The 16893-nt window shown below is 37.3% G+C and overlaps 1 protein-coding gene across 1 annotated transcript in view; it reads left to right on the top strand.

The window, feature by feature from the left end:
- Window positions 1-16893, top strand: part of coro7 (coronin 7) — a 360770-nt gene that overhangs the window by 46751 nt on the left and 297126 nt on the right. The window contains exon 7 of the mRNA XM_061974176.1: window positions 15793-15843. Within this exon, the coding sequence (XP_061830160.1) occupies window positions 15793-15843 (51 nt within the window). The remainder of the gene's footprint in view (window positions 1-15792; window positions 15844-16893) is intronic.

Genomic DNA, 16893 nt, shown 5'->3' on the forward strand with positions numbered 1-16893 from the left:
GTCTTTTAGTAGTACGTAAACAAACAAAGGGTCCTAATTTAGTCTGCTGACAAATGCAGTAACTTATTGTGTCATTTATCATTCTATTATTTTGTCAAAATTAGTAAGGACAAGTGGTAGAAAATGAATCATTAAGCTACTTGTTCATTTACTGTTATTATGTAATATAGAGTATAATACTACCACCACCATGCTTGACGGTAGGAATGGTGTTCCTGGGAATAAAGGTCTCACCTTTTCTCCTCCAAACAGCTCAATTTTTGTTTCATCTGACCACAGAACTTTCCTCCAGAAGGTCTTATCTTTGTCCATGTGATGTCAGATGAAACAAAAATGTAACTATTTGGCCACAATACCCAGCAATATGTTTGTAGGAGAAAAGGTGAGGTCTTTAATCCCAGGAACACCATTCCTACCGTCACGCATGGTGGTGGTAGTATTATGCTACGGGCCTGTTTTGCTGCCAATGGAACTGGTGCTTTAAATGGGACAGTAAAAAGGAGGATTACCTCCAAATTCTTCAGGACAACCTAAAATCATCAGCCCGGAGGTTGGGTCTTGGGCGCAGTTGGGTGTTCCAACAGGACAATGACCCCAAACACACGTCGAAAGTGGTAAAGGAATGGCTAAATCAGGCTAGAATTAAGGTTTTAGAATGGCCTTCCCAAAGTCCTGACTTAAATGTGTGGACAATGCTGAAGAAACAAGTCCACGTCAGAAAACCAACACATTTAGCTGAAAGAGGAGTGGTCAAAAATTCAACCAGAAGCTTGTGGATGACTACCAAAAGCGCCTTATTGCAGTGAAACTTGCCAAGGGACATGTAAGCAAATATTAACATTGCTGTATGTATACTTTTGACCCAGCAGATTTGCTCACATTTTTAGTAGACCCATAATAAATTCATAAAAAGAACCAAACTTCATGAATGTTTTTTGTGACCAACAAGTATGTGCTCCAATCACTCTATCACAAAAAAAAAAGACTTGTAGAAATTTTTGGAAACTCAAGACAGCCATGACTTTATGTTCTTTACAAGTGTATGTAAACTTTTGACCACGACTGTATGGACAAAACCCAAAACCTGTGAAGTTGGCACGTTGTGTAATTCGCAAATAAAAACAGAATACAATGATTTGCAAATCCTTTTCAACTTAAACTCAATTGAATAGACTGCAAAGACAAGATACTTAACTTTAAGTTGCAAGGAAACATTTAAGTCACAAGCATTTCCGCCATTAGTCGGTGCAGCAAATGTCACAGTCAACCCCGTAAGATCCGCCCAAAACATCTGCTTGGTCTTACTCGCTTGCATTAGCTTATAGCTAGATATTGACATGACTTAGTTTTTCCACGCATGGGAAAATAAGGTGAGTGTGAAAGACAGAGCTGGGAAGAAGAAGAAATGGATGATAATCATTGAATTAAGAAATAAAATAATCAAATGAGGTAACAATTTGAGCTAGTCTGCACTATACTGACGCAGAATGAGTCCAACACCAGCCAAGAATGTTAAATTCTTTCTCAATGACGTACATTTATCCATGAAAATATGGAAATCTGCTGATGGTGTGTTTGACAGAAGCAGCTAGAAGGAGAGATGCTGTACATTGTTACATCTTAAAACTACTGCAGCTGTTCGTAGAACATACTGTACATGTTATTCTATTGTTTTTTGTTTTTTTTTAATATTTATTTTTAAAAGGCTTGTACATGTTAAAAGTGTGCTGTCTTGGGCCAAGCATTGATTTTAGTTCACTTCATTAGGAGACGTTGTTTTCATATGCAAGTGTTTTGAGTTAAGAGCTCAGTCAGGGAGGTGCTACTAGTGTTGTCCCGATACCAATATTTTGGTACCGGTACCAAAATGATTTCGATATTTTTCGGTACTTTTCGGCACATTTCTAAATAAAGGGGACCACAAAAAATTGCATTTTTGGCTTTATTTTAACAAAAAATCTTAGGGTACATTAAACATATGTTTCTTATTGCAAGTTTGTCCTTAAATAAAATAGTGAACATACAAGACAACTTGTCTTTTATTAGTAAGTAAGCAAACAAAGGCTCCTAATTTAGTCTGCTGACATATGCAGTAACATATTGTGTCATTTATCATTCTATTTTGTCAACATTATTAAGGACAAGCGGTAGAAAATTCATTAATCTACTTGTTCATTTGCTGTTAATATCTGCTTACTTTCTCTATTAACATGTTCTATCTACACTTCTGTTAAAATGTAATAATCACTTATTCTTCTGTTGTTTGATACTTTACATTAGTTTTCGATGACACCACAAATTTGGGTATCAATCCGATACCAAGTCGTTACAGGATCATACATTGGTCATGTGTCCAGGGACATATTTCCTGAGTTTATAAACATAATATACATTTAAAAAAGAAAAAAAAGATGTTGTGATGCCAAAAAATATCGACATAATCATAGTAGTATTGACTAGATACGCTCATGTACTTGGTATCATTACAGTGGATGTCAGGTGTAGATCCACCAATGGCGTTTGTTTACATTTTGACGCCGGTGAGCTACGGTGTGTAGTGAAGCATGTTTAGCTATTCCTCGTCCTGCAGGGATGATACTTGTAAAAAACGTACTTTATTTGTCGCCATGGAGACAAGGATTAGTGATTTAGAAGTAGCTTAAACACTGCAGACTGGGGCTGATCTTTGTCTTAAAGCACCTCTTCCTGAGGGCGTTTCAGTGTTATAACTTCACCTTTATCGTCAGTTTTTAAGCCAAAATGCGTCCGTTCTCCCTTTTCTGTCTACATACTGTGTCTGCTTGTAAGTACTCCGTGTGTGCGCGCTGCCGAACATGCTCCTCTGCTCGTATACCAGCAATGACACGACGTGACGACGGCGGGGGTGCGTGGGTGAGGGGTTGGCGGCGGACCGGTACTTTTCCGAGGCGGTATAGTACCGAATATGATTCATTAGTATCGCGGTACTATACTAATACCGGTATACCGTACAACCCTAGGTGCTACATCAGGACATTTTAAATGTCACCATTTGCTTTATTGCTTATTACACCACAAAACTATTTATTCAAAGCCATCCGTGATGGTAAGCAAAACCGGTGGTATACCTGCAAAACAAAAAAATACTTCTGCAGTAGTACTAAAAGTAGAAAAAACATTGCTACACTGCAAAAAGTCAGTGTTCAAAAACAAGAAAAAAAATGAGGGGTATTTTACTTGAACTAAGCAAAATTATCTGCCAATACAACAAGAAAATTCGGCTTGCCAAGACTTTCCAAAACAAGTAAAATGAGCTAACTTCAATGAACCCAAAAATACCTTAAAATAAGTATATTCTCACTAATAATAACAAGTGCACTTTCTTGGTAGAAAAAAAAAATAGACCTTTTTGCTCAATATGTTGAAAAATATTCTTAAATTAAGTAAATGCTAGTGCCATTATCTTGACATAATGATATGTGCTCGGCATCATGATTTTTTTTTTTCATGCTTGAAGTAGGAAATTATTACTTTAAAAAAGTAGTTTTATACTTGTGAGTGTTGATGACACAGCTTTGCAACAGTTGATATTCTAGTTTCAAGCATGTTTTACTCAATATAGGTCATCAAATCTCAGCAACAAGCTGTAATATCTTACTGAGATCATTTAGGACGTTGTGAAAACCGTATTTTTCGGACTGCACTGCAAAAAGTCAGTGTTCAAAAACAAGGAAAAAAAAAATACAAAAATTAGGGGTATTTTACTTGAACTAAGCAAAATTATCTGCCAATAGAACAAGAACATTTGGCTTGTCAAGACTTTCCAAAACAAGTAAAATTAGCTAACCTCAATGAACCCCCAAAATACCTTTAAATAAGTATATTTTCTAAAAATGCATTTTTCCATCGATAACGTGACATCATCACGCCAAGTACGTGCTCTTTCAGTCAATTAGTGCGCAAGGAATATATATATATATACTGTATATATATATATATGTGTCACATGTTAAATGTTTAAATAGTCAGTTTACTGTACTGTGCCAACTGTACTACTATATGAGTACGTATTTTCTATTGTTTCATTGAAAGTAAAACAGCAAAGTCCATTTGGCTGTCAGCTGTTTTAACTATGAGACACAATTGTGTCAAAATCATGATTTTTTTTCATGCTTGAAATAAGAAATTATTTCTTTGAAAAAGTAGTTTTATACTTGTGAGTGTTGATGACACAGCTTTGCAACAGTTGATATTCTAGTTTCAAGCATGTTTTACTCAATATAGGTTATCAAATCTCAGCAACAAGCTGTAATATCTTACTGAGATCATTTAGGACCAAAACCCTTAAAACAAGTAAAACACTCTAGCAATAAAATCTGCTTAGTGAGAAGAATTATCTTATCAGACAGAAAATAAGCAAATATCACCCTTATTTGAGATATTTAATCTTACTTAGATTTCAGTTTTTGCAGTGTGTTTAACACACCGAGGAGACTATGCAGCCACAGAAAAGTGCAGACAGATGTGATTGACGTGAAAACCAGGCCGAGATGTGTAGTTCACTGACGCCCGATCATCTTAATTGCCCTAAAACGGCTCCGAAATCCACCACATGTGTCCGCTTAACAGGTATGATTGTCAGTGCAATCCTCTTTGTTTGTCTTTGCCATGACAAGTTACAAATTACTCCACCCATCACAGGTCAAGTCCCAATCAGGACATTTACCTTGACAGGATAATCAGAACCTACCGTCACCCGCCACAGCCCAATAGAACACGGCATGGCGGGCGTAATATGAGTCGGGGATCAGAGATCGAGGGGCCAGCGAGGTTCTCTCCCGCTTGGGTTCTGGTGTCATTTAACCCGGACGGCCCCCTTCCAATCTCTTCAATCCAGCTTATTAAAGCAAATATGGCCCGCACACATGCGAGTCCATAGGGTAAACATCGGGGGGTACAGGCCTGGGAAGGGTGGGCAGATTACGGAAGAAAGAGCCCATTCATCTTTTGTAAAAAAGGAAACGTTTTATTGAAATGAGGGGTGGTGTGCTGTTGTGGTATGAGGTGTGGCTCCCCCTTTTTACTTTCAGGGTGCGTTCACGCTTGTCATGTTGGCTGTGGTTGAAAGGAACTTTGATGCGTTGGCTCTGCTGTTGTTGTTCGTTTTGTCACTTGTAAATGCGATCATTCGCACGCTGGCGAACCGAGACCGCTTGAAATGTGAACGCCACACTGCAAAAAGTCAGTGTTCAAAACCAAGAAAAAAAAACAACAAAAATTTGGGTTATTTTATGTGAACTAAGCAAAAGTATCTGCCAATAGAACAAGAAAATTCGGCTTGTCAACACTTTCCAAAACAAGTAAAATTACCGTATTTTTCTAACTATAAGTCGCAGTTTTTTTCATAGTTTGAGTGCGACTTATACTCAGGAGCGACTTATGTGTGAAATTATTAACACATTAGCGTAAAATATCAAATAATATTATTTAGCTCATTCACGTAAGAGACTACCTACTCAGTGGCCTAGTGGTTAGAGTGTCCGCCCTGAGATCGGTAGGTTGTGAGTTCAAACCCCGGCCGAGTCATACCAAAGACTATAAAAATGGGACCCATTACCTCCCTGCTTGGCACTCAGCATCAAGGGTTGGAATTGGGGGTTAAATCACCAAAAATGATTCCCGGGCGCGGCCACCGCTGCTGCCCACTGCTCCTCTCACCTCCCAGGGGGTGATCAAGGGTGATGGGTCAAATGCAGAGAATAATCTCGCCACACCTGTGACAATCATTGGGATTTAGCGATTAGGAGTGACAGATTAATTGGTAAACGTATAGCATGTTCTATATGTTATAGTTATTTGAATGACTCTTACCATAATATGTTACGTTAACATACCAGGCACGTTCTCAGTTGGTTATTTATGCCTCATATAACGTACACTTATTCAGCCTGTTATTTATTTTAAATTGCCTTTCAAATGTCTATTCTTGGTGTTGGCTTTTATCAAATACATTTCCCCAAAAAATGAAACGTATACTCCAGTGCGACTTATATATGTTTTTTTTCCTTCATTATTATGCATTTTCGGCAGGTGCGACTTATACTCCGAAAAATACGGTAGCTAACCTCAATGAACCCAAAAATACCTTAAAATAAGTATATTCTCACTAATAACAAGTGCACTTTTCTAGGTAGAAAAAAAAGAGACCTTTTTGCTCAATATGTTGAAAAATATTCTTAAATGAAGTAAATGCTAGTGCCATTATCTTGACATAATGATATGCGCTCGGCATTACATTTCTTGAAACCAGCAAACTTATACTAAAAACTAATTTATTGTTCTTAATGAAAAGGCAACAAGGCAACCGCTTGTTACTCTCGGGGTCTCCTAGCCGCTCAGGCAAATCATATGGTCTAAAAATGCATTTTTCCATCGATAACATGACATCATCACGCCAAGTGCGTGCTCTTTCAGTCAATTAGTGTGCATATATACAGACCGGCCCCCGGCCAAAAATGTGCATGAACTATTTCTGTTCAAAATTGTTAGAAATGTCACATCTTAAATGTTTGAATATTAACTGTCAGTTTACTGTACTGTGACAACTGTACTACTTTATGAGAACGTATTTTCTATTGTTTCATTGAAAATAAAACAGCAAAGTCCATTTGGCTGTCATCTGTTTTAATTATGAGACACATTTGTGTCAAAGTCATGATTTTTTTTTTTACATGCTTGAAATAAGAAATTATTACTTTAAAAAAGCAGTTTTATACTTGTGAGTGTTGATGACACAGCTTTGCAACAGTTGATATTCTAGTTTCAAGCATGTTTACTCAATATAGGTCATCAAATCTCAGCAACAAGCTGTAATATCTTACTGAGATAATTTAGGACCAAAACCCTTAAAACAAGTAAAACACTCTAACATAAAATCTGCTTAGTGAGAAGAATTATCTTATCAGACAGAAAATAAGAAAATATCACCCTTATTTGAGATATTTCATCTTACTTAGATTTCAGTTTTTGCAATGCAGTCTGAGAAAAACATGCCGAAATGACAAAAATGGAAGAGAAAATGCATAGGAGGTGGTTTAAAAGTATATTTTTTAGAAACTTTTCGTTAAATCCCAGATGCTAAGAAAAAGATTATTATTAGAAGAACCCATTGCGTCCAGATGACCGACATTTCCCCAACAAGTTCTCTTTATTATTATTATTATTATTATCTTTATTATTATTATTATCTTTGAATTCCTTCTAAGTCTATAACAAGATCTGATAGCTCAGTTACAGCTCTTGTTATTACCAAATCTGTGTTATGTTTTATGTTGCACGATTGCACCAAGAAAAATTGCTAGTTTGTGAACCCGTTCTCAAACAATGGCAATAAAAGTATTCTGATTCTGATTCTGATTTATGTATTTTTTTTGCACCTGAAAATGAATCTGATAGTCATTTTCCATAATATTAATTAGTTTTTCAGTCAAAAACTAATTCACTTTACAAAACCCAAAACCAGTGAAGTTGGCACGTTGTGTAATTTGTAAATAAAAACAGAATACAATGATTTGCAAATCCTTTTCAACTTATATGCAATTGAATAGACTGCAAAGACAAGATATTTAATGTTCAAACTGGGAAAGGTATTTTTTTTTTGCAAATAATCATTAACTTAGAATTTAATGGCAGAAACACATTGCAAAAAAGTTGGCACAGGGGCATTTTTACCACTGTGTTACATGGCCTTTCCTTTTAACAACACTCAGTAAACGTTTGGGAACTGAGGAGACACATTTTTGAAGCTTCTCAGGTGGAATTATTTCCCATTCTTGCTTGATGTACAGCTTAAGTTGTTCAACAGTCCGGGGGTCTCCGTTGTGGTATTTTAGGCTTCATAATGCGCCACACATTTTCAATGGGAGACAGGTCTGGACTACAGGCAGGCCAGTCTAGTACCTGTACTCTTTTACTATGAAGCCACGCTGTTGTAACATGTGGCTTGGCATTGTCTTGCTGAAATAAGCAGGGGCGTCCATGCTTGGATGGCAACATATGTTGCTCCAAAACCTGTATGTACCTTTCAGCATTAATGGTGCCTTCACAGATGTGTAAGTTACCCATGTCTTGGGCACTAATACACCCCCATACCAGCTTCAAGCACACCTGTGAAGTGAAAACCATTCCTCTTGAAGCTCATCGAGAGAATGCCAAGAGTGTGCAAAGCAGTAATCAGAGCAAAGGGTGGCTATATTGAAGAAACTAGAATATAAAACATGTTTTCAGTTATTTCACCTTTTTTTGTTTAGTACTTAACTCTACATGTGTTCATTCAGAGTTTTGATGCCTTCAGTGACAATCTACAATGTAAATAGTCGTGAAATAAAGAAAAGGCATTGAATGAGGAGAAGGTGTGTCCAAACTTTTGGCCTGTACTGTATGTATTAATATTACATACAGTATAGAAAAGATCAGATTCCAGTGTGTGTCCCGTGTAAAACCGTCCGACTGGAACTCTCTAATAACTAAAGTTCCTTGGGTGAATAATGTTAACTCACTGCACCGGTATGTTTTAGCACTTTCATGGCGAGTTTACTGACAGATATAAGTAAGAACTTTACACTACTTTATATTAGAAATGGCAACAGCGGAGGATGAATGTCCCATAACAAGAAGATAGAGAAAAAGAAGAAGCTTATCGACTACGGCGTCGGCACAGACTACAAAGGCAGACTTGCACAAATTATCAGGACTTATGCAGATCCCAAATACAGATCAGCAGGTACCAGGAGGTAAGAAAAGTTGGTTTTGCATAATAATGCGAAACAAAAACGGCAGATAATATGTCTTACCTTATACACACACCATAATAATACTCGTATGTTGAAGCACAGTACAATCCATCAAGCGGTGCGGCTTCATAGCTTACCAAAGTCGTACTAAAACATTTTGATAGATTTTTGAGCGCCGTGTGCAATGTTCTATATTTTCAAAGGAACATATACAATTTTGGTGTTGTTTACTTAAGTCATATTGCAGTCTACATGTATCTCTTATGTGTGACTGCCATCTACTGGTCACACTTATCATTACACCATGTACCAAACAAAATAGCTTCGAGGTCGGTAAGCACAACCAAAATGATTCCGTACATTAGACGCACCGGGTTATAAGGCGCACTGTCGAGTTTTGAGAAAATTTAAGGATTTTAAGTGCACCTTATAGTCCGAAAAATTAGAGATGTCCGATAATATTGGACTGCAGATATTATCGGCTGATAAATGCTTTAAAATGTAATATCGGAAATTATCGGTATCTGTTTCAAAAAGTTAAATTTATGACTTTTTAAAACGGTGCTGTACGGAGTGGTACACGGACGTAGGCAGAAATACAGAGCAGTTGCGTCTCCCAGTCATACTTGCCAACCCTCCCGATTTTCCCGGGAGACTCCCGAATTTCAGTGCCGCTCTCGAAAATCTCCCGGGGCAACCATTCTCCCGAATTTATCCCGATTTCCACCCAGACAACAATATTGGGGGCGTGCCTTAAAGGCACTGCCTTTGCGTGCCGACCCAATCACATAATATCTACGGCTTTTCACACACACAAGTGAACGCAATGCATACTTGATCAACAGCCATACAGGTCACACTGAGGGTGGCCGTATAAACAACTTTAACACTGTTACAAATATGCGCCACACTGTGAACCCACACCAAACAAGAATGACAAACACATTTCGGGAGAACATCCGCACCGTAACACAACATAAACAGAACAGAACAAATACCCAGAACCCCTTGCAGTACTACCTCTTCCGGGACGCTACAATATACAACCCCCGCTACCCTGCCCACTTCAACATCAGGGAGAGCATTTCCCAAATTCCAAGCTGCTGTTTTGAGGCATGTTAAAAAAAAAAAAAAAGCACTTTGTGACTTCAATAATAAATATGGCAGTGCCATGTTGGCATTTTTTGTACGTAACTTGAGTTGATTTATTTTGGAAAACCTTGTTACATTGTTTAATGCATCCAGCGGAGCATCACAACAAAATTAGGCATAATAATGTGTTAATTCCACGACTGTATATATCGGTATCAGTTGATATCGGAATCGGTAATTAAGAGTTGGACAATATCGGAATATCGGATATCGGCAAAAAAGCCATTATCAAACATCTCTAGCGTATATAAATCGTTTTCACAACGCAGCCCAATTTTTTTTTTTTACACGGAATAGAAATGTCCTAGTTCCCCAACTTGCCAGTCACCTACGGGCGTGTAACCGTGGGAGACGGGAAGCTGGCGTCTGGCGGCAAAGTGTGTTTGAGGAGCAAAGAGAGCGCCTCGGCTTGAAGATTCCCATCATGTGTGTGTGTGTGTGTGTGTGTGTGTGTGTGTGTGTGTGTGTTTGCATACGAGCGAGAGTTGTGTGTGGCAGAGAAGTGGGCAAAAACTCATTAAGAGCAGCTTATGAAAAGAGGCCCTGTCACTTTGATTAAACAGCTGCTGCTTCCACACATACACACGTACACACACACACACACACACACACACACACACACACACACACACACACACATACAAACATACACATTCCACTATCTCAGCCCTCCATCTGTGCATTTATGAGCTGAGGTGGGGCACTAAGTGTGGATTATTGTCATAGGCTTTCGTGGGTGTTTGCTTGGTGGACACATCTGTAAGTGAGCGGACCCACATCGGAGTGTTTGCACAGCCAGATAGTTGCGGTCGTCTGAAGAGACGACTTATAAAGTCAGATTTGGAAACTTTTTCGCCAACAGAAGCAATGCAAAGTGAGTTTGCGCTCTCCATAACGTCCTTTCTACGTCTGCTTCTATGGTTATTAGCACACTTTTGCCTGGCAGTATATAAAAACAATGTCAAGAAAAAACACATCTGTTGACGCCTCATGTGATGTCATACTAGTGTTGTCTCGATACCAATTGGTACCACTTTGGTACCGGAACCAACATGTATTTCGATACTTTTCGATATTTTTCTAAATACAGGGGACCACAAAAAATGGCATTATTGGCTTTATTTTGACACAAAATCTTAGGGTACATTAAACATATGTTTCTTATTGCAAGTTTGTCCTTAAATAAAATAGTGAACATACAAGACAACTTGTCTTTTATTAGTAAGTAAACAAACAAAGACTCTTAATTAAACTGCTGACATATGCAGTAACATATTGTCATTTTCCATTATATTATTTTGTCAAAATTATTAAGGACAAGCTGTAAAAATGGATTATTAATCCTCTTGTTTATTTGCTGTAAATACCTGCTTACTTTCTCCTTTAACATGTTCTATCTACACTTCTGTTAAAATGTAATAATCACTTATTCTTCTCTTGTTTGATACTTTACATTAGTTTTGGATGATACCACAAATTTGGGTATCAATCCGATACCAAGTCGTAACAGGATCATACATTGGTCATATTCAAAGTCCGGTACTTTTCAGTACCGAATAGTACTTTATAGTACCGAATATGATACATTAGTATCGCGGTACTATACTAATACCAGTATACCATACAACCCTAGTCCTAATGTAGCACCTCAACGTTCCCTGACAGAGCTCTTAACTCAAAACACTTGTACATCAAAACAACGTCTCCTAATGAAGTGAACTAAAATCCATCTATTTGATGCTTGGCCCAAGACAGCACGATTTTAACATGTTCTATCTACACTTCTGTTAAAATGTAATAATCACTTATTCTTCTGTTGTTTGGATACTTTACATTAGTTTTGGATGATACCACAAATTTGGGCATCAATCCGATCAGGATCATACATTGGTCATATTCAAAGTCCTCATGTGTCCAGGGACGCATTTCCTGAGTTTATAAACATAATATTCATTTTTGAAAAACAAAAGAAGATTTTGAGATGCTACTTTTTAGAGGCGGTATAGTACCGAATACGGTTCATTAGTATCGCGGTACTATACTAATACCGGTATACCGTACAAACCTATGTCATACATGATAATGCTTTGAACTCCCAAGTTTTGTTTGACTTTTAAAGCACGTTCTAAACTCCTTTTTATACAGTTTTAGAGCATATTAATTTTTATAAAGATGTACATGTCAGATGATAGCCTCTACTTTAGTAACCAATGTGTTGTCAAAATGGATACACTAAAGGTTCAAGGTTTTTTACAGGCCAATTATGCGTATATTTACAGTCCAGGCTCATTAGGAATTCTTGTCCAGAGTTCAGCAGCAAAGCAAAAATCGGAATATATAATTAAAAAAAAAGTACAACGATATACTAATAACAATGTTTTACTGTGTTTCTATAAAATACAAAAGAAGTACACTGCAAAAAGTCAGTGTTCAAAAACAAGAAAAAAAAAATACAAAAATTAGGGGTATTTTATTTGAACTAAGCAAAATTATCTGCCAATAGAGCAAGAAAATTTGGCTTGTCAAGACTTTCCAAAACAAGTCAAATTAGCTAACCTCAATGAACCCCAAAAATACTTTAAAATAAGTATATTCTCACTAATAACAAGTGCACTTTTCTTGGTAGAAAAAAAAAGACCTTTTTGCTCAATATGTTGAAAAATATTCTTAAATGAAGTAAATGCTAGTGCCATTATCTTGACATAATGATATGCGCTCGGCATTACATTTCTTGAAACCAGCAAACTTATACTAAAAACTAATTTATTGTTCTTAATGGAAAGGCAACAAGGCAACCGCTTGTTACTCTCGGGGTCTCCTAGCCGCTCAGGCAAATGATATTGTCTAAAAATGCATTTTTCCATCGATAACATGACATCATCGCGCCAAGTGCGTGCTCTTTCAGTCAATTAGTGTGCATATATACAGCACGGCCCCTGGCCAAATTTTTTTTAATTGTAATTTTGAAGAATTTATCTGAATGTGCATGAACTATTTCTGTTCAAAATTGTTAGAAATGTCACATGTTAAATGTTTAAATAGTCAGTTTACTGTACTGTGCCAACTGTAGTACTATATGAGTACGTATTTTCTATTGTTTCATTAAAAATAAAACAGCAAAGTCCATTTGGCTGTCATCTGTTTTAATTATGAGACACAATTGTGTCAAAATCATGATTTTTTTTTTCATGCTTGAAATAAGAAATTATTTCTTTAAAAAAGTAGTTTTATACTTGTGAGTGTTGATGACACAGCTTTGCAACAGTTGATATTCTAGTTTCAAGCATGTTTTACTCAATATAGGTCATAAAATCTCAGCAACAAGCTGTAATATCTTACTGAGATCATTTAGGACCAAAACCCTTAAAACAAGTAAAACACTCTAACATAAAATCTGCTTAGTGAGAAGAATTATCTTATCAGACAGAAAATAAGCAAATATCACCCTTATTTGAGGTATTTCATCTTACTTAGATTTCAGTTTTTACAGTGTAAACAGAGAGATAGGATACAGTTTGTACCCAGTTTTGAATTGAAATACTCAGCGGTACTAATTATCAGTATTTTGTGTGTGTTCAATGTGTTTCATACATGTTTGATAAAAACATATTTTTTTAATTTAACATTTACCACTAAGCACAGAATGATAGCTGCGCTGTTCAGTTGTCATAACTTGTGTGACACTTCTGAGTCTCATTTACAAATATATATCGTAGACTTTGAATGCAGTTGCAATTCCAAGACGTCAGATGGCAGTAATGTATAGGTTATGGTACGTTGCTTCGTCAGGAAGCAGTCGAGTGTGCCAGTCTCTTTTTTTGTTCAGCCCTACAAAGTGTTTATACTGTAAGTATTGTATTTATCACACACCAGCTGTTTGTAATGTTAGTCTTAGTTGTAGTTTTCATTGGCAAATTTGGAGGTGATGAAACTGCCATGTAAAATTGCTAATGCTAATCGATAGCATGTCTATATTATATCCAAGAGCCAGGTCTGGACTAAAGGCAGGCCAGTCTAGTACCCGCACTTCTTTACTATGAAGCCACGCTGTTGTAACACGTGGCTTGGCATTGTCTTGCTGAAATAAGCAGGGGCGTCCATGATAACGTTGCTTGGATGGCAACATATGTTGCTCCAAAACCTGTATGTATCTTTCAGCATTAATGGTGCCTTCACAGATGTGTAAGTTACCCATGCCTTGGGCACTAATACACCCCCATACCATCACTTTGCGCCTATAACAATTCGGATAGTTATTTTCCTCTTTGGTCCGGAGGACACGACGCCCACAGTTTCCAAAAACAATGTGAAATGTGGACTCGTCAGACCACAGAACACTTTTCAGTCTAATTTAGATGAGCTCGGGCCCAGCAAAGCCGGTAGCGTTTCTGGGTGTTGTTGATAAATGGCTTTGGCTTTGCATAGTAGAGTTATAACTTGCACTTACAGATGTAGCGACAAACTGTTGTTACTGACAGTGGTTTTTTGAAGTGTTCCTGAGCCCATGTGGTGATATCCTTTATGCACCGATGTCGCTTTTTGATGCAGTACAGCCTGAAGGATCGAAGGCCCGTAATATCATCGCTTACGTGCAATGATTTCTCCAGATTCTCTGAACCCTTTGATGATATTACAGACTGTAGATGGTGAAATCCCTAAATTCCTTGCAATAGCTCGTTGAGAAATGTTCTTAAACTGTTCGACAATTTGCTCACACATTTGTTCTCAAAGTGGTGACCCTCGCCCCACCCTTGTTTGTGAATGACTGAGCATTTCATGGAAGTTGCTTTTATACCCAATCATGGCACCCACCTGTTCCCAATTAGTCTGTTGACCTGTGGGATGTTCCAAATAAGTGTTTGATGAGCATTCCTCAACTTCCTCAGTCTTTTTTGCTACTTCTGCCAGCTTTTTTGAAACATGTCGCAGGCATCAAATTCCAAAAGAGCTAATAATTGCCCAAAAATAACAACGTTTTCCAGTTCGAACATGAAATATCTTGTCTTTGCAGTCTATTCAATTGAATAGAAGTTGAAATGGATTTACAAATCATCGTATTCTGTTTTTATTTACCATTTACACAACCTGTATATGAGGAGCTATACGGTATTTTTACATGAAAAATAGAATGTGTGTGCGTGTAGTTCAGGATTAGGTCAAAAAAAGATACAGCCCGGGGGCATCGTCGTCTGTGGGTGGCCTTGCTACACACACACACACACACACACACACACACACACACACACACACACACACACACACACACACACACACACACACACACACACACACACACACTTGACATGTTTTTCTGTGGTTTAAGTTTGCTACGAACTGTACTTTCTTCACACATATGCATTTCATGAATGGAAAATACAAAATAATTCTTGCATACATTCAGACAAAAGTGAAAAATAAGTTAGAAAATACAAAAATGTTGTGGCTTTTCTGTCATCCCTATGTGAAAAGGCTGCTGCTATCACACTCACTCACGCACAATGCAGAGTGACACCCTTTCTGTGGTGGCCCCCGGTCACAGCCTGATTTCATTAGGGTCCATTTCCTCCCAATCATCTGTGATCCCCTCTGATTGGCTGCGGTGATTGATGCCGAATGTGTTTGAGCAAGCTGGGGTCTGGATTGTGGCGAGGTCGCCGCCTTGCTAATAATGAATCACACTGATCAAACTGATAAATAAAGAGACGATGTACTCTTTGATAACCACACAAAGCCCATTTTAAGTGAAGTGTTTGAAAATGTCAGCCAGAGTATGAGGCTGAGTATTAAACTACAAAGGGTCATTTTTGGAAAACTTACAAGTGTATTCAAAAAACTGACAAATATTCCCCCCTTGTCTTTATCTCTCCAGGACAAGATGCTGCGAGTGTTTGACCCTAGGGCCCAGCTGAAACCAGTTCAGGTGAGTACCTAACATTACACGTTTACTGAATATTGTGTATTTAAAAAAGCAGTACAGATGAAGATTTTAAATGGGGCCTATGATGAGTTTCCTCTTTTCTGACTTACAAACGTTACAATATTGGATACTCGTGTTAAACCAGTTGTCCTTAACCTTTTTGACCTCGGTGACCTCTAGGAATTGTTGCGTCGACCAGCTCTTCCTCCCAGGGATTCTAAGTTATTGGTCAATCCCAATTTCTTTCGATGACATATATGCTGAGTAAGAAGGACCATCAAGACAGAATTGGAATATTTTCAAGTTTTACTAAAGCTTTAGGAGATCAGTTTACCCAATACATTCATATCGGCTACTCTAGTTCAGTGGTTCTCAAATGGGGGTACGCGTACCCCTGGGGGTACTTGAAGGTATGCCAAGGGGTACGTGAGATTTTTTTTTAAATATTCTAAAAATAGCAACAATTCAAAAATCCTTTATAAATATATTTATTGAATAATACTTCAACAAAATATGAATGTAAGTTCATAAACTGAACATCAAATCAAGTAGGCTATTCCATTCATTACAATGCAACAATGCAATATTCAGTGTTGACAGCTAGATTTTTTGTGGACATGTTCCATAAATATTGATGTTAAAGATTTCTTTTTTTGTGAAGAAATGTTTAGAATTAAGTTCATGAATCCAGATGAATCTCTATTACAATCCCCAAAGAGGGCACTTTAAGTTGATGATTACATCTATGTGTAGAAATCTTTATTTATAATTGAATCACTTGTTTATTTTTCAACAAGTTTTTGGTTATTTTTATATCTTTTTTTCCAAATAGTTCAAGAAAGACCACTACAAATGAGCAATATTTTGCACTGTTATACAATTTATTAAATCAGAAACTGATGACATAGTGCTGCATTTTACTTCTTTATCTCTTTTTTTCAACCAAAAATGCTTTGCTCTGATTAGGGGGTACTTGAATTAAAAAAATGTTCACAGGGGGTACATCACTGAAAAAAGTTTGAGAACCACTGCTCTAGTTGATCTGACATTCAA

This window comes from Nerophis lumbriciformis, linkage group LG22 (genome assembly GCF_033978685.3).
Source record: "Nerophis lumbriciformis linkage group LG22, RoL_Nlum_v2.1, whole genome shotgun sequence".
NCBI classification, from domain to species: Eukaryota; Metazoa; Chordata; class Actinopteri; order Syngnathiformes; family Syngnathidae; genus Nerophis; species Nerophis lumbriciformis.